Source organism: Solanum lycopersicum, chromosome 9, assembly GCF_036512215.1.
Source record: "Solanum lycopersicum chromosome 9, SLM_r2.1".
NCBI lineage: Eukaryota > Viridiplantae > Streptophyta > Magnoliopsida > Solanales > Solanaceae > Solanum > Solanum lycopersicum.
In genome coordinates, this window is record NC_090808.1 from 5,763,413 (window position 1) to 5,787,865 (window position 24,453).

At 35.4% G+C, this 24,453-nt stretch overlaps 2 protein-coding genes and 1 long non-coding RNA gene across 3 annotated transcripts; 1 reads left to right on the forward strand and 2 right to left on the reverse strand.

Moving 5' to 3' along the window:
* The first annotated feature begins 11,637 nt into the window (after positions 1–11,637).
* On the forward strand, positions 11,638–16,243 carry LOC112942168 (uncharacterized). Its single transcript, XR_003248186.2, has 2 exons — positions 11,638–11,913; positions 15,647–16,243. It is a non-coding gene; the product is annotated as an uncharacterized lncRNA (long non-coding RNA).
* LOC101257591 (L-type lectin-domain containing receptor kinase IV.1) lies at positions 12,089–14,480 on the reverse strand. The gene has a single exon (XM_004246306.5). The coding sequence runs from the start codon at positions 14,229–14,231 to the stop codon at positions 12,225–12,227; it is 2,007 nt and encodes a 668-aa protein (XP_004246354.1). The 5' UTR covers positions 14,232–14,480; the 3' UTR covers positions 12,089–12,224.
* A 2,468-nt stretch (positions 16,244–18,711) lies between the features above and the next one.
* Positions 18,712–21,008, reverse strand: LecRK-IV (L-type lectin-domain containing receptor kinase IV.1-like). The gene has a single exon (NM_001320260.1). It carries the CDS (start codon positions 20,948–20,950, stop codon positions 18,941–18,943), a length of 2,010 nt encoding a protein of 669 aa, NP_001307189.1. The 5' UTR covers positions 20,951–21,008; the 3' UTR covers positions 18,712–18,940.
* Between the last annotated feature and the right edge of the window lie 3,445 nt (positions 21,009–24,453).

A 24,453-nucleotide genomic window follows, 5' to 3' on the forward strand; every position in this document is an offset into this window, starting at 1 on the left:
AGAAAAACTCAAAATCCTTCTTCGTCGGATGTCTTGATAACTGGACCTAGGGGGATAAACAAAACTCGTGGTTCTCAGTATAGAGAACAAAATAGAAGCAAATCTAGAGGCAGACTTAAAGATATTGAGTGCTATCATTGTAGCATGAAATGGCACACAAAGAAGTTCTGCAGAAAGTTGAAGAGGTTAAACAAAAACAAAGAGGAAACTAAAGAAGATGGCAATGAAAATTTCTAAGCCACCGTTACCACCGAAGATCTTGTTACTGTCCTTTATGCGGATATGATGAATATTACTTGTGATGAGTCAAGCTGGGTTGTGGACACTGGTGCCGCATCTCATGTGACATCAAGGAAGGATTTTTTCTCTTCCTATAATCGTGGTGATTTTGAAACTTTGAATATGGGTAATGAGATTGTTTCTAGGGTGGTTGGTATTGGTACAATTTGTTTGAAAACTAGTGGTGAAACTAAACTAGTTTTGAAAAATGTGAAACATGCTCCTGATGTTCGTCTGCACCTGATTTCTATTGGTGTTTTAGATAATGAAGGATATGTTAGTACCAATATTGATGGAAAATAGAAGCTCATTAAGGGTTCCTTGGTTGTGGCTCGTGGTAACAAACGTCGTGGTCTATACTGGACTACGACCTATGCTTGTGTTGATATGGTGAATGCGGTTGAGAGTGATAACTCTTTAACATCATGACACAAGAGACTTAGCCACATCAATGAGAAAGGAGTTAATGTTCTAGCCAAGAAGAAGTTTTTGTCAAATTTCAAAAGTCCTAAATTAGAAATGTTTGAGCACTACTTGGCTGGTAAACAAAATATAGTTTCCTTTAAGTTCTACCCTCCTTCGAGAAAGACATAGTTGCTTGAGTTGGTGCACTCTGATTTATGTGGTCCAATGAAAACAAAAACATTGGGTGGTGCACTCTAATTTGTCACCTTCATTGATGATTGCTCGAGAAAACTTTGGGTCTATTTTTTGAAGACCTGAGACCAAGTGTTAGGTGTCTTTAAGCAGTTTCAAGCTTCAGTTGAAAGAAAAACTGGAAAGTAACTGAAGTGTATTCGTACTGATAATGGTGGTGAATATTGTAGACCCTTTGACAAATGCTGCAAGCATCAATGTATTAGACACCAGAAGACTCATCCCAAAACTCCTCATCTTAATTGTTTTGCTTAGAGGATGAACAATACCTTGATGGAAAAAGTTAGATGTTTGCTTTCTAAAGCAAAGTTGTTGAACTCATTTTGGGGTGAGGCTTTATTGACTGCTATACATGTTATTAATCTATCTCCTGTTGTTGCTTTGCAAAGTGATGTACCAAATATTTTTTGGTATGTAAAGGATGTTTCATATGACCATTTGAGATTATTTTGTTGCAAAACTTTTGTAGATGTGCCGAAAGATGAGAGGTCAAAGTTAGATGCCAAGACAAGGCAATGCATCTTCATTGGATATGGCCTTGATGAATTTGGTTACAAGCTATATGATCCAATTGAAAAGAAACTTGTGAGAAGCCGTGAAATTATTTTCATGGAGAATCAAACAATTGAAGATATTGACAAAGCAGAGAAGGTATAATCTTTGAGTTTTGATGGTATAATTCATCATGATGAAGTTTCTTACACAAGTATGCATGATGTTGTTGGGCTTGATAATCATGGTGAAGCCCAGAATCATGTATAGAATCAACATGTTGATGTTGATAATAACAATGATATTGTTATTGATGATCCTGTTGCTCATGAAGTTGTGGACGAATAAAATATTCTACTTCGGAGGTATACAAGACAACGATTTCCTTCCTCCCTTTATTCACCCAATGAGTATGTGTTACTCACTGACGTGGGAGAACTTGAATGTTATGAGGAGTCCATGGAAGATGAGAACAAGGATCAACGGATTGAAACCATGCAAGATGAGATTAAGTCTCTGCATGAGAACCACACTTATGAGTTGGTAAAATTTCCTAAGGGCATGAGAGTTTTGAAGAACAAATGGGTGTTCAAAGTTAAAGTTGAAGAACACAAATTGAAGCCCAGGTGCAAATCTAGATTGGTTGTTAAGGGATTTGGTCAAAGGAAGGGTATTGACTTTGACGAAATATTTTCTCCTATTGTGAATATCCTCGATTCGGACAATTCTAGGTTTGGCTGCTAGTCTTAATTTAGAGATTGAGCAGATGGATGTTAAGACAGCTTTCCTTCACGATGATCTAGAAGAAATTTATATGGAACAACCCGAGGGCTTTAAAGTAGATGGTAAAGAAAAATTTGTGTGCAAACTCAGAAAGAGTCTATATGGACTAAAGCAAGCTCCTAGATAGTGGTACAAGAAGTTTGAATCTGTTATGGAGGAGCAAGGTTATAAGAAGGTTTCTTCAGATCATTGTGCATTTGTACAAAAAAAATTTGACAATGATTTTATCATCCTTTTGCTGTGTGTGGATGATATGTTGATTGGGGTCAAGAATACTTTCAAGATTGACGAGCAGAAGAAAGAGTTGTGTAAGACTTTTTCTATGAAAGACTTGCGCCATGCCAAGCAATTTTGGGCATGAGAATTAATCGTCTGAGAGATAAAAGGAAGATTTATTTGTCCCAGAAGAAGTACATTGAACGTGTACTAGAGCGCTTCAACATGAAGAATGCTAAGGGTGTTAGTACACCTCTTGTTAGTTATATAAAGTTGAGCAAGAAGATGTGTCCTACAGCTAGGCAGGAAAAAGAGAACATGGCCAAAGTTCCATATTCCTTCGTCGTCGGAAGTCTAATATATGCAATAGTATGCACTGGACCTGATATTGCTTACGCAGTTGGTGTAGTTAGCAGATTTCTCGAAAATCCAGGAAAGGAGCATTGGGAAACTGTAAAGTGGATACTCGGGTATCTTAGAGGAAGCTCAAATGAATGCTTGTGTTTTGGAGCATCAAATCCAATCTTGAAAGGCTATACAGATGCTGATATGGCAGGTGAACTTGATAATAGAAAATCCACCACTAAATATCTGTTGAATTTTCCAGGGGGAGCTATATCATGGCAGTCGAAGTTGCAGAAGTGTGTTACACTATCTACAACTAAAGCTGAGTATATAGCGGCTACTGAAGCCGGCAAGGAGATGATATGGCTAAAACAATTTCTTCAAGAGCTTGGTTTGAATCAGATGGAGTATAGCGAGAGTGCAATAGACTTGAGTAAGAACTCCATGTACCATGCAAGAACAAAACACATTGACGTCAGATATCATTACATTCGTGAGGAAGTGGAGAGTGAATCATTTCATGTCAAAAAGATCCACACAAGTGAAAATCCTGCAGATATGCTGACCAAGACAATACCGAAAGACAAGTTCGAGTTATGCAAAGAACATGTGGGTATGAGCTCTCTCTAAAGAGGATGAAGATACCTCCTTCTAGTAAATGAGACTGGAGAGGGAGATTTGTGGGGTTCCAGCCCCATATTAATTATCAAAGTCTTAATTTGGTACAACAACATACCAACGAAATCTACCAAGATAACTACTTAAGTTGCAAAATTTGAAACTTAGTATTTTCATGATGTCATTGGTGACATCATTAATTGTAAATTTCTTCTATAAATAGAGTATTCTTGCTCATTTGTAGAATACACCAAGTTAGAGAGAAAATCCATTTTGAGAGCAAAGTGAGATATTCCATAGACTATACAAGATAAACAGTCTGTGAAAAAAAATGGAGTGTGAGCAATATTTTAGTAAGGTGGAAAGCAAAAGAGTGTTGTTCCTTTTGAGTGTGTAGTAGTCACTTTGAGTATTGTATTCGTGACTATACAGTATAAAATTCCTTACTATAGTGATATCAGTTGCTCCTCTTGGTCCGTGGTGTTTTTCCTTATTTCCACGTAAAATTCTTGGTGTCATTATTCTCCCATTTTTTTTCCTTTACTTTTACCATATATATATTTTTGTGTTTATCCGCATTTTTCCTAACAAGTACCTGCGACACGACTAGACTCAGGATCGGTCTCATGACTATATAGCCTCAGTAGTCCAAAGTCTCCTAGCCTGTCGTTTAGTTCGCCATCCAACAAGACATTACTAGCCTATATGTCCATATGAACCACTGCATGATCACATTCTGCGTGTAGGAAAAATAGTCCTGATTTAAACCTCTAATAACTTTGAATCTTTGGCTCCAATCAAGGGTGAATCTGAAAACTTTCTAAACTCTACAAAGCAGTAAATCATGAAACCTTTTCTTTGAAATTGAAAGAACTTTCTCTGTTAAAAGGTAGCTCTAAAATCTGAGCTTATTTTTGTACACCATCTAATACACTTGTATCTCTTTATATAGAAAACATTAATGCTGAAAAAATTCTAACTAACTTCACATCATTGTTGTGACACTGCCTTCACTGCATTAACAACATCTAACAAACTTCATAACAATAACTGATTCTAGACGAGTCTTAGTTGGTTCTATTAGTAATTCAATACACCCCCTCAAACTGCAAGGTGAAAGATATCTAGCACACCAAGTTTGCTCAAAAGATGATGAAGGTGTCTGACCCCAGACCTTTAGTAAGTATATCTGCAGGTTGCATAGTGGTGCAAAGATACTTAGGGCTAATGAAATTGGATATCACCTTTTCTCGAATGAAATGACAATCAATGTCTATGTACTTTGTGCGTTCATGAAAGACTGGATTCTCGACTATTTGTATAGCTGATTTGCTATCTGTAAACACCTTAATTGGATTAGTGACTGAAAAATTCAGTTTAGCAAGTAACCCGTGCTAGCCATACCATTGCAGCAACAAGGGCTTCTAGACTTCTGTACTCTACTTTAGCAGAGCTTCTACTAACAGTTTGCTATTTTTGTAGACTTCCAGGATATCAAGGAATCACCAACTTTTACTATATATCCTGTCATTGATCTACGTGTGTTAGGTCATGTGGCCCAATCAGAATCACAATATCTAGTGAGCTCAAGAGGACCTGTTCCCCTTTTAAGCAAAACTCCAATGCCTGGCGAATTCTAAACATATTTCACAATCCTCAATGCAGCCTCCCAATGTGAGATTTTTCGATGTTGCATAAACTGACTTAACACCTGTACACTAAAGCAAATATCAGGTCTGGTAATCATCAAATACAATAACTTCCCATTTAGCCTTTGGTATGTTGTGATGTCTTCCAACTCTGTATCAGCAGAATCAGTAGTGTTCCCAATGTGTTGATCATATTCTAGACTAGTTAGCTTTTGATTGAATTCTAAAGGAGTACTTTCAACCTTTGCTCCACTTAATACAACTTCTGAAATGAGTTGCAAGGCATGCTTCCTTTGATTCAATAATATCCCTTCTTTTGTCTTCAAAACTTCTATCTTAAGAAGTATTTGAGACTTCCCAAGTCTTGTTGGGTTATGGGCCTTTTCCCCTTCCTATGTGGATAAATAAAAGCCCAATTTGGACCAACCCATTTTTGCCCATAGGCCCATTATTATGAGGCAAATATAAGCCTATTTAGGTCTTATATTCATATACACAGAGAGTTTTTTCAGCAGCCAAAAAGAGAGAAAGAGAGCGGTTTTCGCAGTCAAAATTCAGCCCTAACAACCAACTTCAAATTGTGATTCCCGCTTCGTTTCTTGTCTGATTGAGCTGATTTTTGGACAGCATATTATCTTCATCTCAATCTTTGATTAGGAACTGACAGAGTTGGATTTGTTGGGCTGCAGCTTCAGTTTTGCTGTCGTGAACAGTAGCTGCGAAATTGGTGATTGTGCTCCTTTAATTCTCTAGATTTGGTGCAATCTTATTTTGTTGTTGCTCGTTGTTTGGCACTTGTTTTGTGGCCAATTTGGAGAACAATATTGTAACTCTTTGTGATTATGGTGGAGCTTTTGGTCTCGTGGTTTTTTACTCTTCACATCGAAGTGTTTTCCACATAAATCTTGGTGTCTTGTGTGATTGGTTTATTATTGCCTTGTTATATTTGTTTGGTTGAATTACTTGTTGTCTTAATATCATATTGCTTGTGGTTGTTTGTCTTCTCTTGGTTCAAATCGAGAAGGAAAAGTATAGACTTGGGTATTCTTCCGCTGTTATCCTGTCAGGCATTCTTTGTTAGTGCCTTGTCTTTCCCAACAAGTCTTTCATTTTAAAATTCCAGTGCAGTGTGACTTTTGCCTCTTGAATCATTTATATGCTATTTCCAGTGATTAAAAGATCATCAACATACACCAGAATAATAACCATGTCATCTCCTTCCCTTTTAATAAATAAAGAGTGGTCATGGGCACTTTGAGAATAACCTGCTGACAATAGTGCATCAGTAAACTTGATGTTCCATTGTTGTGATGCCTACGCGACCATAGAGTGACTTCCTTAGCTTACATACTTTTTGTTGTGCGGAATTCGAGATAATACGAGAAAATATAAATTCGAAAAATAAGACAACAAATTTACGTGGTTCACCAATAAATTGGCTACGTCCACGGGGAAGAGAGGGAGCAGTTTTATTATGGAGAGGCAAAAACAGAATTACAGAATAGGGTTTGCCATAGCGTCTATATATAGTGCTAAGCTACGCCCTAACAGGCTTGGGCCTAAAATACAGAATTGACAGATAATTAAGGGCCCAATTCAAGGCATTCAACAAATCTCCACCTTGACTTGAATTCTCCAAACAGATTCTTCAGACGCACTATGATAGTGCCAGGCCTCCCCCTCTTCCTCAGAATTGCCCCGCAGGACAATTAACAGCTTCTGATGTTGAGCAAGTCCAAACAGTGTTGAAACTTGCTCTGTGGAACCGTCTTTGTGAACATATCAGCAGGATTATCAGCAGTTCCTACTTTCTTCACCTTGATTCTCTTCTCACTTCTCAGAAAATGATACCTCACGTCAATATGCTTGGTTCTCTCATGATGGACTTGATCCTTGGCTAGACAAATTGCACTCAAACTGTCACAATACACCGTAGCCTGATCATGATGCAAACCAAGATCACTAACCAGCCCTTTCAGCCAAATCCCTTCTTTTGCAGCCTCTGTCAAGGCCATGTACTCCGCTTCCGTAGTAGACAAAGTCACTGTAGGTTGCAAAGTTGCCTTCCAACTGATGACAGAACCTCCAAGGGTAAACACATAGCCAGTCATCGATCTTCTTGTGTCAACATCTCCAGCATAGTCTGAATCAGAATAACCAGTAACCAAGCACTGAGTATCACCTCCATAAATGAGACCAATGTCAGATGTACCTTTAAGGTACCGGAAAATTCTCTTCACAGCCTGCCAATGTTCTTTCCCTGGTTGTCCCATGAATCTGCTCACTACACTGACTGCATGTGCTAAATCTGGCCTTGTACAGACCATAGCATACATCAAACTTCCTACGGCACTGGCATAAGGGACTCGTGACATATACTCCTTCTCTTCTTCTGACTGTGGAGCGAACATGGCAGTGAGATGGATATTGGAAGCACTGGGGGTATCAATAGGCTTAGATGAAGACATGCCAAACCTCGCCAAGACCTTCTGAATGTAGCTTCTCTGTGACAAAAAAAGTTTCCTTCTCTCTCTGTCTCTAATGATCTCCATCCCTAGAATCTTCCGAGCGGCTCCCAGATCCTTCATCTCAAACTCAGCACTAAGTAAACCCTTCAGCTTCTGAATGTCATACTTCTTCTTTGCAGCTATCAGCATATCATCTACATAAAGCACCAGATAGATGAATGAATCATCCTTGAGCCTATTGTAGTAGACACAACAATCATATGATCTCCGAGTATAGCCCAACTTCACCATATAGCTGTCAAACCTTTTGTACCACTGCCTTGGAGACTGCTTAAGTCCATATAAGGACTTCTTCAACTTGCAGACGTGATTTTCCTTCCCTGGAACTTGGAAACCATCCGACTGAGTCATGTATATATCTTCCTCCAACTCTCCATGTACAAATGTTGTCTTCACATCAAGTTGTTCAAGCTCCAGATTCTGATGTGTAACTATCGCTAGTAACACTCGGATGGAAGTATGTCTGACCACTGGTGAGAAAATCTCATTGTAGTCCACTCCCTCTCTTTGGTTGAAACCTCTGGCAACAACCCTGGCTTTATACTTGACTCCTTCTGCTGGTGATATCCCTTCCTTCTTCTTGAAAACCCACTTGCAAGTAATAATCTTTCTCCCCGAACGCTGTATGACCAAATCCCATGTCTGATTCTTGTGTAGGGACTCCATCTCATCTCCCATAGCAGCAAACCATTTTTCAGAATCAGGACTTAAAATGGCTTCTTTGTAAGTAGACGGCTCAGATGTATCTACCTCTTCAGCAACCTGCAGTGCATAACCCACCATGTCCTCAAATCCATACCTCGTAGGTGGCCGAACTCCAACCCTCCTTGGTCGATCTTAAGCTATACTCCGATGGATATCTGATGTCATAGATTCTGGAATATCAGTTTCTGTCTGTGGCTCTTGATCAGTCTCTTCAGGTTCCTTTAAATCGCTCTCGTTCTGAATGACTTGAAACTCCACCTGTTTATCAAGACTCCCAGTTTCTGACGTAGTTGTAGGCTTCACAATGGTTCTAAGCAGAGAACTTTCATCAAAGACAACGTTCCTGCTCATAATAACCCTCTTTTCTGCTGGAGACCAGATTCTGAAACCTTTCACTCCATCTCCGTAGCCCACAAATACTCCCTTTTTAGCTCTTGGTTCTAACTTACCTTCACTGACGTGATAGTAGGCCGTACAACCAAAAGCTTTCAGATTTGAATAATCAGCAGCTTTTCCTGACCACATCTCCATAGGTGTCTTGCACTGTATGCCTGTATGTGGTCCGCGGTTAATCAAGTAGCAAGCTGTACTAACCGCTTCTGCCCAGAATCTTCTATCTAGCCCAGCATTAGAGAGCATGCACCTTGCTCTCTCCAGAAGTGTTTGATTCATCCGCTCAGCTACACCGTTCTGCTGTGGTGTATTTCTGACTGTACGATGTCGAGCAATCCCTTCATCTTTACAGAATTGATCAAATTCAGACCAACAGAATTCCAGCCCATTATCAGTTTGCAACCTCTTGATCTTCTTCCCTGTTTGATTTTCCATCAAAATTTTCCACTCCTTGAACTTCTGGAAAGCTTCACTTTTATGCTTCATCATGTACACCCAAGTCATCCTTGAGTAGTCATCAATAATGGACACAAAAAATCTGCAGCCTCCCAAAGACTCAACACGGCATGGACCCCAGCAATCAGAATGGATATAATCAAGTGTGCCTTTTGTTCTATGAATGGCCTTTGGAAACTTGTTGCGATGTAGTTTTCCAAAAACACAATGTTCACAAAACTCTAGGCTCTTAACCTTATGACCAGCAAGAAAATCTTCCTTTGACAGAATTTGCATCCCTCTTTCACCCATATGACCAAGTCTCATGTGCCATAACTTAGTCATATCCTTCTGGTGAAATTCTGACGATGCAACATGGGCTGAACCTGTAACCGTGGAACCTTGTAGAAAATACAAAGTACCACGCATGACACCTTTCAGAATCAGATTTGAACCCTTCCAGACCCGCAAGACTCCATCTTTTCCCGACCAGCTGAATCCCTTGCTGTCCAAAAGACTGAGAGATATCAGATTTTTCGTCATCAATGGAACGTGCCTGACCCTATGTAGGGCGTAGCTTAGCACTATATATAGACGCTATGGCAAACCCTATGTAGGGCGTAGCTTAGCACTATATGTAGGGCGTAGCTTAGCACTATTCGAGAACCCACACATCTGAATGATGAGTGTGCTCATCCGCAACTAGGGCAATATCTTCTTCAGAATTGGTGTCTTCTTCAGCAACAGCAGCAGACACTGATTGTTTTTCCGATTGCTTCTTCTTCTTCGGACAATCAAATTTCCAATGTCCCTTCTCCTTGTAGTAATTACAAACATCATCCGGATTTGCACCCTTCGACATCGGCTTATTTTTCTTTCCGACGTTTTTCCTTCCCTTTCCGCTACTGGTGAACAGACCGGAAGGCTGTATGTCCGTACTTGTGCCGTTAGCTTTGTGCCGTAATTCCCTGCTATGAAGGGCCGATCTGACTTCTTCCAGTGACACAGTATCTTTCCCAACAATGAACGATTGAACAAAATTCTCAAACGACATTGGGAGAGATACTAACAGAATCAGGGCAGCATCTTCATCCTCGATCTTCGCATCGATATTACGCAATTCTAATAACAAAGTATTCAATTGCTCTAAGTGTTCCCTGAGTTGTGTACCTTCATAGGGTTTGCCATAGCGTCTATATATAGTGCTAAGCTACGCCCTACATAGGGTCAGGCACGTTCCATTGATGACAAAAAATCTAATATCTCTCAGTCTTTTGGACAGCAAGGGATTTACCTGGTCGGGAAAAGATGGAGTCTTGCGGGTCTGGAAGGGTTCAAATCTGATTCTGAAAGGTGTCATGCGTGGTACTTTGTATTTTCTACAAGGTTCCACGGTTACAGGTTCAGCCCATGTTGCATCGTCAGAAGTTCACCAGAAGGATATGACTAAGTTATGGCACATGAGACTTGGTCATATGGGTGAAAGAGGGATGCAAATTCTGTCAAAGGAGGATCTTCTTGCTGGTCATAAGGTTAAGAGCCTAGAGTTTTGTGAACATTGTGTCTTTGGAAAACTACATCGCAACAAGTTTCCAAAGGCCACTCACAGAACAAAAGGCACACTTGATTATATCCATTCTGATTGCTAGGGTCCATGCCGTGTTGAGTCTTTGGGAGGCTGCAGATTCTTTGTGTCCATTATTGATGACTACTCAAGGATGACTTGGGTGTACATGATGAAGCATAAAAGTGAAGCTTTCCAGAAGTTCAAGGAGTGGAAAATTTTGATGGAAAATCAAACAGGGAAGAAGATCAAGAGGTTGCGAACTGATAATGGGCTGGAATTCTGCTGGTCTGAATTTGATCAATTCTGTAAGGATGAAGGGATTGCTCGACATCGTACAGTCAAAAATACACCACAGCAGAACGGTGTAGCTGAGCGGATGAATCAAACACTTCTGGAGAGAGCAAGGTGCATGCTCTCTAATGCTGGGCTAGATAGAAGATTCTGGGCAGAAGCGGTTAGTACAGCTTGCTACTTGATTAACCGCGGACCACACACAGGCATACAGTGCAAGACACCTATGGAGATGTGGTCAGGAAAAGCTGCTGATTATTCAAATCTGAAAGCTTTTGGTTGTACGGCTTTCTATTATGTCAGTGAAGGTAAGCTTTTGGTTGTACGGCTTTCGAGACGCCCCCGGCCCGACGGTATACAATGTTGTTGTATTGGGCCCTTAATTTTCTGTTGATTCTGTATGTTGGGCCCAAGCCTTTTAGGGCGTAGCTTAGCACTATATATAGACGCTATGGCAAACCCTATTCTGTAATTCTGTTTTTGCCTCTCCATAATAAAACTGCTCCCTCTCTTCCCGTGGACGTAGCCAATTTATTGGTGAACCACGTAAATCTGTTGTCTTGTTTTTCGCGTTTATATTTTCTCGTATTATCTCAAATTCCGCACAACACCAACAATTGATATCAAAGCAAGTACTCCCTATACAGTTAACACCTACAGACTGGATAAACAATGGGACCGGGTCATTTCATTAGAGACTGTCCAATGGACAAGATTGAATACAAGGACTACATTAAAAATGGTGGTGACAAGGGTAAACGATGGGATTGGGTCCAAAAGAAGCTGCTGCTGATTACCTTGTCAAGCTCTTGCTGCTCGGGGGGACTCATCGAGTAGATCTGAGGAATTGGAGCACTCAGAAGATGCATCAATGATGGCAGGAGAGGATAATGATAATGCTTTCAGTTCACTCTTCGTTCTCGTTGCAAAGTGAGCAGATGATGACAATGAAAAGGTAACACTTCTTTACATTAAGCAAAATCTTAATGTCTATTCACTAAAGAAACGTAGCATATAAATCAAATGGTAGCTCTACTGGAAGCAATGGAAGTAACATAAAAGCAAATTATTGTGCGAGTGCATGTCAATTATTAGTTGACTACATGTATGCTACTAAGTTGAAGTCAAAATTTGATAACAAAATTAAGCTTGAATTAAAAAGAAAGTGCATTTCCATCTTATTTGAGGTGCAGTAGTATAGAGATTCAATTAAAAACCATGATTACAACTTACAAGTTGAAGTTACTGACATATTTAATTTAAGAATCATCGCCCACCAGAGAGAAAGGAGTCTGTTACAGATGGAGAACGGGAATGTGCATTAATCGAAGATGAATAGGACGTGACAAAATCATCAAAACCTCCGTGATGATCAAATGTTAGGCCGGCTGCTGAAATACCGAGTGATGATAACTCTGGTAAGGCCACAACACCATCTAAGAACAACAAGACTTGTCGCATGGTTGGCCTATACGAGGGCTTTGAATGAGAGCAGAGCAAGCCTAGCTTTAAGACCATCTCCACTTCCCCTGGAACAAAATCGATCCCTACGTTTAGATCAACAGCCTCAAGAATATTACCCCTATTCCAGCATGAGAAAACCCAATCGACTAAAATCAGATCATCATCGTCTTGTCTTGGCTCTATAGGCCTCCTACCACAGGCAACTTCAAGCAGAAAAGCACCAAAGGAAAATACATCACTACTAGGTGTTGACCTGCCAGTTCTAGTATGCTCTGGTGCAAGGTAACCAAGTGTACCAACGACACGAGTAGACTGAGGATCGGTACCATGACTATATAGCCTCGCAAGTCCAAAGTCTCCTAGCCTACCATTTAGTTCACCATCCAACAAGACATTGCTAGCCTTAATGTCCCTATGAACCACTACATGGTCACATTCTTCGTGTAGGAAAAATAGTCCTGATGCTACACCTCTAATAACTCTGAATCTTTGGCTCCAATCAAGGGTGAATCTTGGTTTGTTGTATAAATATTTGTCTAGACTTCCACCAGACATGTATTCATAAACCAAAAGCAACTCTCCTTTCCGCCTGCAATAACCCAAAAGTGGTACTACATTCCTGTGTTGTAGACGACCTATGATCACAATCTCCGAAACAAATTCCTTCATCCCTTGTCTTGATTCATGAGATATCTTCTTTACAGCTATCTCAAGATTGGTGATAGGCATTACTCCTTTGTAAACTTTACCAAATCCACCAGCTCCCAACAGCTCCTTTTCTCTGAATCCTTTAGTGGCAGTGTATAAATCTTTGTACATAAACCTTTGTGGTCTGTACTCGCGTTCCCAATCTTCAAGAAGTTCTTCATACTTCTTCCTTCTAACATAGTAAACCACCATCGAGGTTGCTACAACAAGTAAAACCAAAGAGAGTAATGGCAAACCAATCTTTACAAATCTTGATGTCCCTTTGCGTCCAAGACGAGGAAGATTAGGAAGTTGAGAAAGTTCTTGAGCCTTCCCATTTGTCTTGAAGCTCCATCCCAAGATATAATGATATGTTGGGACAGAACCAGTTGATGATGAAAAACCAACATACATGGTCTGATCAAGAATCGGCGAAAGATCAGTTTTCAAAGACAAAAGTGGACTAACTGGTTTTTCCACATGTAATGGAGCTACTGTTACATTAATTTGCTTAGTACTGCCATCATAATCCACCCAAACTTGCATAGGCTGGCCACTTATCAAAGTCAAATTATGAAACAAGCCAGTATTATCAAAATAACCTGCTGTTTCAACTGCTACAGACCTTAATCCATTTATATCAATTCCAACATGATTGGCATTGATATCACCAAATTCCTCGCTATAGATTGTATCGAGCTCAACTCCAACTACACGGTTTGATCTATCCCCATTATTAGTTGAGTTAAAAAGTCCTAGATAGTGGTATGCTAAAGCTCCTTGAATTCTTCTCTGTGGCGCGATAACAAAAACCAGTCCATGACCACTCAAAATTCCATAATCAGACCTTATGGCGAACACAAATGTTGTAGAGAATGAAACTACAGTACCATTAGTTGAATTCTTGAAATGAATTGGATTCGGATAGAAAGCATGGCCCTGATCTTGAGTTTCAGAATCTGTTAACAGCAAAAGACCATCGGGCGTAAACTCTGCTATACCATCCAAGCTAAGATTTTGTGATTGGAATCCATTGTAAATGAATGCATGATCAACTTCACAAGAAACTGGTGCAATACCAACTAAGAAAAGAGAAACTAGTATGACAAGATTGAACAACATTTACAATATTTTGTTGATTGAGAAATGAGAGATAATATTGTGATTTGTGACCAAATAAAGCTAATTTGTTCGACTTTTTATACATTTTCTTGATTTGACAAGAAATGATCTTTTTTTATCAATTTTTTTCTATAGTAGTCCAAAAATGTTACTTATAATTTATTTTCTATTTTCCAAGTCTTCTCAAGGAATACAAAAAAAGTCATCTATATACTAAAGTTGGTCCATCTAAAATTTGGATTACATATGAAGAAAGGTCTATATTTTCAACTGCAGACTTTTTTATTCAAATGGCAAGTGGCTAAAATTTAATTTCAATTGCACTAGTGTTCTCATATTTGGTTGAATAAGATTTACCTAGTTAAATTTCAACAACATATTCGGTGTTATTCCACGATTGAGCTCTGAAGAGAATATTGGATGTACGTAGGCTGTAGTGGCCACTCCCACCTTGCTCTGTGGCAGATATACCATGTGATATATGAATTCACGAGAATTTAGTAATATTTGCTCAAATTTTGTATATGTATTAAAAAATTCATAAATATTTGCAAGTAAATATAATTGAATTAATTTGTGATCGTTGTAGAAATGGATCAACCCCTACTTCTATAGTACAATTAAAGCAATACTTCCTCTATCCCCATAATACACTTTTTCTTTTTTCGAGATTCAAAACTTTAAAGATGTTTTATAATAAATTTTTTCATCATATTAACGTTAGAAAAATTACAATTTATAGTATTTTTTTATAATTTTGAATATTTAAATTTTAACTTTTAAACGTTTGTGTCATATAATTAAATTTAACTTTTAAACGTTAATTTCATCTACTCAAATTTAGCTTCAAATATTAGTCGCGAAAGGTTACACCCTAAATTAGAATGGTGGGTGTATTTGAATATTTGACTTCGTAAATAGATTGGACCTTGATAAGTACATTAAAATGGTCGTAATTCCTTCTTTTTAATTATTAAATAAAATGGTCGTTAGTGCACTATTGAAAGGGTGGTTCTTGGGTCGTAATCAAGTTAAATTCCATAATGAAATTTCTTTTGATTTATCATTTGGTATCGACTATTTTGAATTTGTGGATCATATTTAAAGTTTGAACTCATGAGTTGTATTTCTAGGTGTAATTCCAAAATGACATAACATTCTTACATTTTATAAAAATCAGTTTATTTTAAGGCCAATTCTATCGGTTGACACTAAAGTTGTCACTAATTTTTAGTTAGACACCTCAACCATGCTTGTTCATTTTAGATACCTCATTTCATGTTTCGCTGTGTCAATTTGATACTTTTTGCTGAGAGGGCATAATATGTGTGATACACTCACTGGACGCGTGTGAAAGCCTCATTTTACCAAGTTTTACTTTTTTCTTCTTCTTCTTCCCCAATTTTTGGCTACAGGATTTGCGAATGAATGTTGGGCTGGGCCACCTCGAATGACGTGGGCCGCATGAAGGGAGACCAGCACTTATGGTTTTTAGGCGAATCTAGTCGAAAAATCGGTCGGCGCCCACCTGACTAGAGGGACTGAGAAATTAATTGAGTACAAAACTTATCTTCAAGCTTTACCTTATTCTGATCATTCAGAGGGCAATCGCGGGGTCACTGAATAAAGTCCTCCGTTTCTTTAGGAGGTTCTGACCCGCAGCGAGGCAGAGATGACTAAGTGACATATGGAATATGGCGACGACAACAACATGTCGTAGAAGGAGATAACAGGTGGAGCCAACGACCCACTAAGACTAACCTATCTACAACTACATCCCCGAGCGGCAGTCAAACGTTCCAAACTTAAACTTTTTTCATGGTGAAATAAATTTGACGATGCCACAAACAAAAATGGCAAGAAATTATATTTTCAATTATCAAATTCTACATTCGCAACAAATAATTTTAGCGTTCTAATCCATTTGTATGTATTCTCACATCATAATCATGAAAAAATTCTAGATTGAGACTCCATATTTATATACTAAAACAACAATTTTTTATTTGCAATGATCCAAAAATTCAGCCGAAAATAAAAAAATCCCCGAAAAAGGTCAAACAAATGCATTACCACATTCACCAAATCAAACATTTAAATATCAATCTACCACAAAAAAACCGTTCTTATCTCACAACACTCACAAAGTAACAAAAACAAATAAAAAAACTTTTCGTTTGACACATTTAGGTGGGGGAGGGTCGAGGGTGGTGATGGGTGGAGAAGACAATCTTAGTGAGAGAGAGGGGTTGGGATTTGAGGTGGGGGTGGGGGTGGGGTAATGAAGAAGACAATTTGGGGTGGAGGTGTGGGAATAATTTTTTTAAATTAAAAGTGGTTAATTTTTTAAAAAAAAATTATTTAGTTAAATAAATGCCACATAAATCATCATTTAATAATTTTTTATATATGACATATGTTGTTATTTAATTCGTCACTTTGACACGTTATTAGCGAGTATGTTATACACACCTTATAAATTTGACAGATCGTCGAAAAAGTGTTTAAATGACACATTTAAACCTAATATAATGTATTTAAAAATAAACAAAACCGATTTAAGTATTTAATTGAAAATTAATACTAAGTTTAAATGGTCACCGATGAGTTATTTTAACTACTTCTCATCCTAATGAGTTGCATGCGTTACAACAAAATGTTAAAGTGCCCGGAAGCCTACGCTGTTTACTTTTTCAAAATTTGCTGCACATAATGTAATTAAAAAAAATAATCACAAATGACTAAAGTAATTATTTGAAGAAATTTATTTTAAGTGATTTGAAGCAATTTATGTAATAAATTTTCGTTTTTTAATGATATTATTGTAGTTATATTTAACTTTAAAATCAAAGATTATATAGGCAAATGCTTATGCGCGTTCAATTAGAAAAATATTTTATATTTCATTAGAGTTTCTTTTATCACTGTTTAATGAAATTTAATGATAGATAATTGTGATCTTATATTATGAAAATTAATGATGGATTACAATAATTTTATTAGAAAAAAAATATGTTTAGAAAGAAAAGAAACAACATAATTTATTAGGAATAACACATTTCTAGCTCAAAAGTAATAGTGAAGGCATTTTTGAACAAAGTAATAATCGGAGACATTTTTATTTGATTTCAGAGCATCTTCACCGTCTTTTATTTTTAGAATAATGACAAGTAAATATAAACACAGAAAATAATTTGAGATTATTTTTAAAAAGAGTACAATAAATAATACTTAAAATGTAGTATATTAAATCATGAGCTAAATAACAGAAAGGCCTAAATCATCTTAAATCCCTTAAAATTGTCTTCATAATAGTTATTTTTATCATGTTAATTTGTAGAGGGATTGAAGTTTGGATTATTATTTTTTTTGTTGTAGAACTCGAAAAGAAATTCGACATTACTTAATTTTTCCCAATGATGTCATTGGAGTTGGTTAATTTTCCGATGAAATTCGTTTCACTTTACAAAAAATTGAACGAAGAAGAAAGTTTAATAAAAAGTTATATCCAATTTAGCATAAAGAAATCGACAAGAATTAATGTCATGGAGAAATTTATCATCAATGAACCAAGAAAGTTTCATAATATTCCATCCGTTTCAAAAAGATTGACATAATTTGATTTGAAACGGAATTTAAGAAAAGAAAGAATTCAAATTTAAAGTCATGTCAAATGTATCAAAAATATCTTTTAATTTTGTGGTCTTAAAGTTATGTCAAAGGTAAGTTGGAAGATTCTTTTAAAATATTTATTTTTAACATAAAAAGAATTTTTTTCTTTTACTTTATAATACATTTTAAAATTAAATTTTGTACTAAAATTACATGTCATTATTTACTTCGTCAAGTTGTCAAATCATTGCGAGTATATTTCACATACTTTATACTTTTAGTTTATTATAAAAAATATTTAAATAATTTGAATTTAAAAAGATAAAAATATTCAATAAATACAAATATTAATTTAAATATTTAAGTGAATTATGCTAATAACTTTAAAACTCAATCACTAACTTTAAGCCTAAAAGAAAATTTGCTTTAGTACATGCATCTACCAACATTTATTGGAATTGGAGTCTATTCAATGTGAAGTTGTTTTAAGATCTTCCAATACATTTATGTCAAACTTTTGAATGTTTATTAATTAAATATCATGAGGTTCCTTTCATCTATCAACACTCTTTTTTTTTAATTAATAAAACATTATTTTTCTCTCTGTAGTTTTTTTATTTATTTTAAGGTCTTCTTTGACTTTAGTGGTTATCATTCACTTATTTTCCTTATCGATTTAATCGTTGACCCGTTAAAGAGTTATTACTAGTCATGGTAATGCCTCAATTCCTAGTTGTTACCTAAATGTAAATTAAGTATCTTTGTTCAACGGTTAAGTCAATTATTTTTAACTTTCATTTAGAAGTACTTACTAATTCTGTTTCAATTAGTCATTTTTTTTAATTTGAAACAAAACTATGAACGAGAGTTAATAATCATATTCAGAAATAGAAGTTTAGGAGGTCGATAAGACGATATATTTGGTACCAATTACATAGACTTGACAAAAGTTATTACTGTGAAACTTGACAATGAAGAGAAAAGAGTGTTATCTTCTCTGTATAGTGTTACATTCTAAACTAATAGTATCATGCCTGAACTACTTCACTGTTAAATGTTCATGAAAGTGTTCAATCGTGCTTCGTGTGTAGCCTAATTCATCGGCCATCAGAAAGGAGCGATTCTGCTACAGATGAAGCGGGGGAATGTGCATTAACAGAAGAAGCTGGATACGACTTGATAAAATCATCAAAACCTCCGCGATGGTCAAATGTTAGGTCAGCATATGAAACACCGAGAGCTGATAACTCTGGTAAGGCCACCACACCTTCCAAGAACAACACGTTTTGTCGCATGGTTGGCCTAAATGAGGGCTCTGAATGAGAACAGAACAAGCCTAGACTTAAGACCAACTCAACTTGCCCTGGAACAAAATCATTGCCTAAGTTTGGATCAACAGCCTCGAGAATATTACCTCTATTCCAGCACGAAAACACCCAATCAACTAAAATCAGATCATCACCGTCATGTCTTGGCTCTATCGGCCTCCTACCACACGCAACTTCAAGCAGAAAAGCCCCAAAGGAAAATACATCACTACTAGGTGTTGCCCTGCCAGTTCTAGTATGCTCTGGTGCAAGATAACCAAGAGTACCAACGACACGAGTTGATTGAGGATCAGTCCCATGACCATATAGCCTCGCGAGTCCAAAGTCTCCTAGCCTGCCATTTAGTTCACCATCCAACAACACATTACTAGCCTTAATATCCCTATGAACCACTACACGGTCACATTCTTCATGTAGGAAAAATAGTCCTGATGCTACACCTTGAATGACTCTGAATCTTTGGTTCCAATCGAGGGTGAGTCTTGGTTGGTCGTATAAATACTTATCTAGACTTCCATTAGACATGAACTCATAAACCAAAAGTAATTCCCCTTTTCGCCTACAATAGCCCAAAAGTGGTACTACATTCCTATGTTGCATACGGCCTATACTTACAATCTCCGAAACAAATTCCTTCATCCCTTGTCTTGATTCATGAGATATCTTCTTTACAGCTATCTCATGTTTGGTTACAGGCATCACTCCTTTATAAACTTTACCAAATCCACCAGCTCCCAACAGCTCCTTTTCTCTGAACCCTTTAGTAGCAGTGTACAAATCCTTATAATTGAACCTTTGCGGTCTATACTCACGTTCCCAATCTTCAAGAACTTCTTCATACTTCTTCCTTCTAACATAACAAACCACCACCAAGGTTGCTACAACAATTGTAACCAAAGAGATCACTGGTAACCCAATCGTTACAAATCTTGATGCCCCTTTACGCCCAAGACGAGGAAGACTAGGAAGTTGAGAAAGTTCTTGAGCTTTCCCATTTGCCTTAAAGCTCCATCCTAAGATATAATGATGTGTTGGGACTGAACCAGTTGATGATGAAAAACCAACATACATAATCTGATTAAGAATCGGCGAAAGATCATATTTCAAAGACAAAAGTGGAGTAACTGGTTTTTCCATATGTAATGGAGCTACTGTCACATTGATTAGCTTAGTTATACCATCATAATCCACCCAAACTTGCATTGCCATACCACTAACCAGAGTAAAGTTATTAAACAAACCAGTATGATCATCAAAATAACCTGCTGTGTGATTTGCTACAGACCTTAATCCATTTATATCAATTCCAACATGATTGTCATTCATATCACCAAAATCCGCGCTATATATTGTATCAAACTCAACTCCAACAACATGGTTTGATTTATCCCCATTATTTCTTGAGTTAAAAAGACCAAGATAGTGGTTTGCCAAAGCCTTTCGAATTCCTCTCTGTGGCGCGATAACAAAAACTAGTCCATGACCATCCAATGGTCTATAATCAGACCTTATCGCGAACACAAAGGTTGTAGAGAATGAAAATGCATCACCATAAGGTGAATTCTTGAAATGAATTGGATTTGGATAAAAAGCATGGCCTTGATCTTGTGTTTTGGAATCTGTTAACAACAAAAGACCATTGGGTGTAATATTAGCAATGCCATCTAAACTAACATCACTTGGTTTGAATCCATTGTAAATGAATCCATCAACTTCACCAGAAGTTGGTGCAAACAAGAGAGACACTAGTATGACAAAATTTAACAACATTGGTAACATTTTCTTGATTGAGAGAAAATATGCTAATTTGTTCTAATGTTCAGAGCCACAAAATGAGAAAATTAATAAATGTAGAATGGTATGTCCAATTTTTCTATAGTATCTATCTTACCAAGTGGTCCCATTATTTGGACTACATGAGTGGAAAGGTCAATACTTTCTTATTGGTTGATTCGATTTGATTTTTATATATTACTCTATCATCGATTTGTGAATAAGATGAGATAATAATTATTGATGTTTGATTAGTTAGTTAATCTATTCGACATACTTGGACTATATGAGAGGAAAGGTCTATTTTCAATTAGGGTGGATTATCGATTTATCGATTCGAGTTTATATATTATCTCAAATATGTCACTAAATTTTGAGAAAAAGTGTATCTATGTCATCGTTTAAAGTATCGGATTATCTATGTCATTTTCATTAAAGAAAATATTTATTCATGTTATTATTTGTTAACAGATCATAATTTTAGTTTTGTAAAACTATTTTTATACACGTGGACAATAATGATTCGGCCATGTCCTTAATCAATTTTTGTTAAAAGAGAAAAGACTCAAATATGTCATTCAATTCTAAGAAAAAATTCATCATGTCATTTGTTCAAAGTTTGGTTCATCCATATCATACAAATCATAATTGATCACGTGTAAATAATGATTTTGCACAATCGAAATTATTTTCAGTTAACAAATAATAACATGAATAAGTCTTTTCTCAAACAGAATGACATACATGAGCCTTACCTTACAACATAAATAAATCCTTTTCTGAAAATTTGATGGCATATTTGCGATTTTTCCCAATTACCTATTATTGATATATAAACATACTTATTGAATAACAAAATTCATAAAATAACTAATATTAATTTCAGTTACATGAGAGAAAAGGTCTGTATTTTCAACTACGGACTTTTTCTTCAAATGTCACTATTTTCAATTGTTTTAGCAAAATTTAGTTAAAAAAACATTTAATAAATTAGAAATGGAGTATACAAACTAAAGATATTTCCTAATATAATAAATGCATTTGAATTTGAATAAATTATAATTAATGATAGGTGTATCTGATGCCAACAACTCAATAAATATAGTACTACAAAATATTGATGACCCTCTTTGAAAGGTACTGAAAAATAATAATGTCAGCAAGAATTTAATTTCTTGTGTGTTGGATCGAGCTGTAAACATATGAGTTCACGTTATGGGAGTATGTAGTATGAAATTTATTGAATATATAAAATTATTCAATTAATTTTTTACTTTATCTATAAATGTTTTTTTTAAAAAGAATTCATTTGGAAAAGATTGAGAAATACATATATTTCTTATTTATTTAGGAACTTGTTTTATCGCTATCTAACTGAAAAATTGATGATGAGTTACTATAATTTTATCCATACGACTTATTAGGAGTGGATATGATTGGGTTGGTTAGGGTTTTTCAAATATCAAATCAAATCATTCGTGTAAAATTTTACTAAACTAATAAAAGTCTTTTTTTTTTTATTTTTCAACCTCGGGTCGGTTCAGGTTTTTCAAATACCAAACCAAACCATTATGTCGTATTTTTTAATTTATAAATCAAATCAAACTAATAAGCTTCGAATTTTTCCAGATTTTTGGATTTTTCGGTTGAGTTTGCATACAAACATATAATTAACTTGTGCTTTAAATATTTCTTTAGTCCAATCAAAATATAATCATCTAAGGTGTTTCTTTAAAAAAAAAAAACACAAAATATGAGACGAGTATCGATGACACAAATATATCCAATAAAAAATAATAATGAAATCATCATATAAAATAAATATGATAAAGTCATAATGAAAATAATCATAATTTAAAAGTACTAAATCATGCTAAAATAAGTTTAATAAGTATTGGTTACATTATTAAATATTTAAGAAAAATTAAAATTAGATTATGTATTTTAATTGTCTAAACAAATGTAAAACGAAAGAACAAATGTTCAATATTATTGTCATTCTTAGTGTTGAATTGATTTTCTTTGAGCATTAATATTAATTTGATTTTGATTTAAGTTTTATTATAATTATCAACATCTATGAACAATAATAGTTATTGGACCATTTCGAATTCTAAGTTTTAAACTTGAAATAATATATTAAAAGATAAAAACTATGAAATAGTATAATAAATGTTTTAATTAAAATTATATCAAAGTAAATATTTTTATGTATAAAATAAAATTTAAAATTGCATATATAATGTCGAGTTAGTTTTTTTAGTTAAAACCAACCCAATCCAAATATAGTCAAAAAAATTTACCAAATCTAGTCAAACCAAGCCATTAGTCGGGATTTATTTTTGATTTGACTCAATTTGCAGTTTGTTTCAATTATCGGTTCAATTTTGTATATCCCTACGACTCTTATTACTCTTTCTTTTCACTTTTACTTATCTACTATCCAAAAAAATAAATTTTCAATTTTACTAATTACTTTTTTACATATTAAAAAATAATAATTATTTTTTTCACGTTTTACTCTTAGCATATGCATCAACCTCATCACTGTTATATTTTTTTCTATAATTTGTCTAAGTATATCTCTTCAAGACTTTAAGAAAAACTACATTAATGAACAAGACTAGATGCTTTTAGTTCTTGTCTTGGTTTTTCTTTATTTGTATAATATACTAGTTATAAAGGGCATTTTTTTAATACATTTGCTAATTTTTTTTTTTAGTTATCACAAGATAGTTAAAAATTATTTTTTAGCTAAATTAATTATATTTTAGTTATTACAAGATAGCATTTAGATAGTTATTAAAAAACAATCTTATAATATAACAAAAAGATTTAAGAAAAGAACCTTTTTTAGACTTTTTTCCATTAATAAAATCAGAGTGGAAAAAGATAAAAATACATGCATATATACATGTACACACTTAATCGCATATTATATTGAAATAATGGTCATAAAAGTAATATTAAATTTTGTGATAAATTCATAAAAATGTTTTTCTACTTGTAATGTTCATGAACTTAGGAAAAAGTTCAAAAACTGTTGTAAATTCATTGTATATGTGGATGATCCATTAGAGTTATTCAACAATTAATTTGATTCATGTATTAATATTTCCAATGTGATAAGATATCAAGGTGATATGAACCTTGATGATAATTATGTAAAATTTCAAGGTGACCTTTGACTATGATATCTCAACACTATAAATAGGGATATCATTCAACATTGTATGATATACTTGAATAAGAAAATTATCTGATCTATCTTATACTTCTTGTCTTTTTCTTTTTATATTCTGAGTTTTCTTTACAACACGTTATCAACGCGAAATTGCTACTTGCAAAGGTATTATATAAATATTTTTATTTAATTCACATATTCTCTCATAATTTTCATTATGTCGAATTTATCCAAACTTGAGTTTGTGGCATTAGATATTTCTGGAAAGAATTATTTTTCATGGGTACTCGATGCTGAGGTTCACCTGGCTGCTAAAGGTCTTGAT

Bases quoted from the DNA above. Each gene is read 5' to 3' on its own strand.
- LOC101257591 (XM_004246306.5), bottom strand. From the start codon at position 14,231: ATGTTGTTCAATCTTGTCATACTAGTTTCTCTTTTCTTAGTTGGTATT.
- LecRK-IV (NM_001320260.1), bottom strand. From the start codon at position 20,950: ATGTTACCAATGTTGTTAAATTTTGTCATACTAGTGTCTCTCTTGTTT.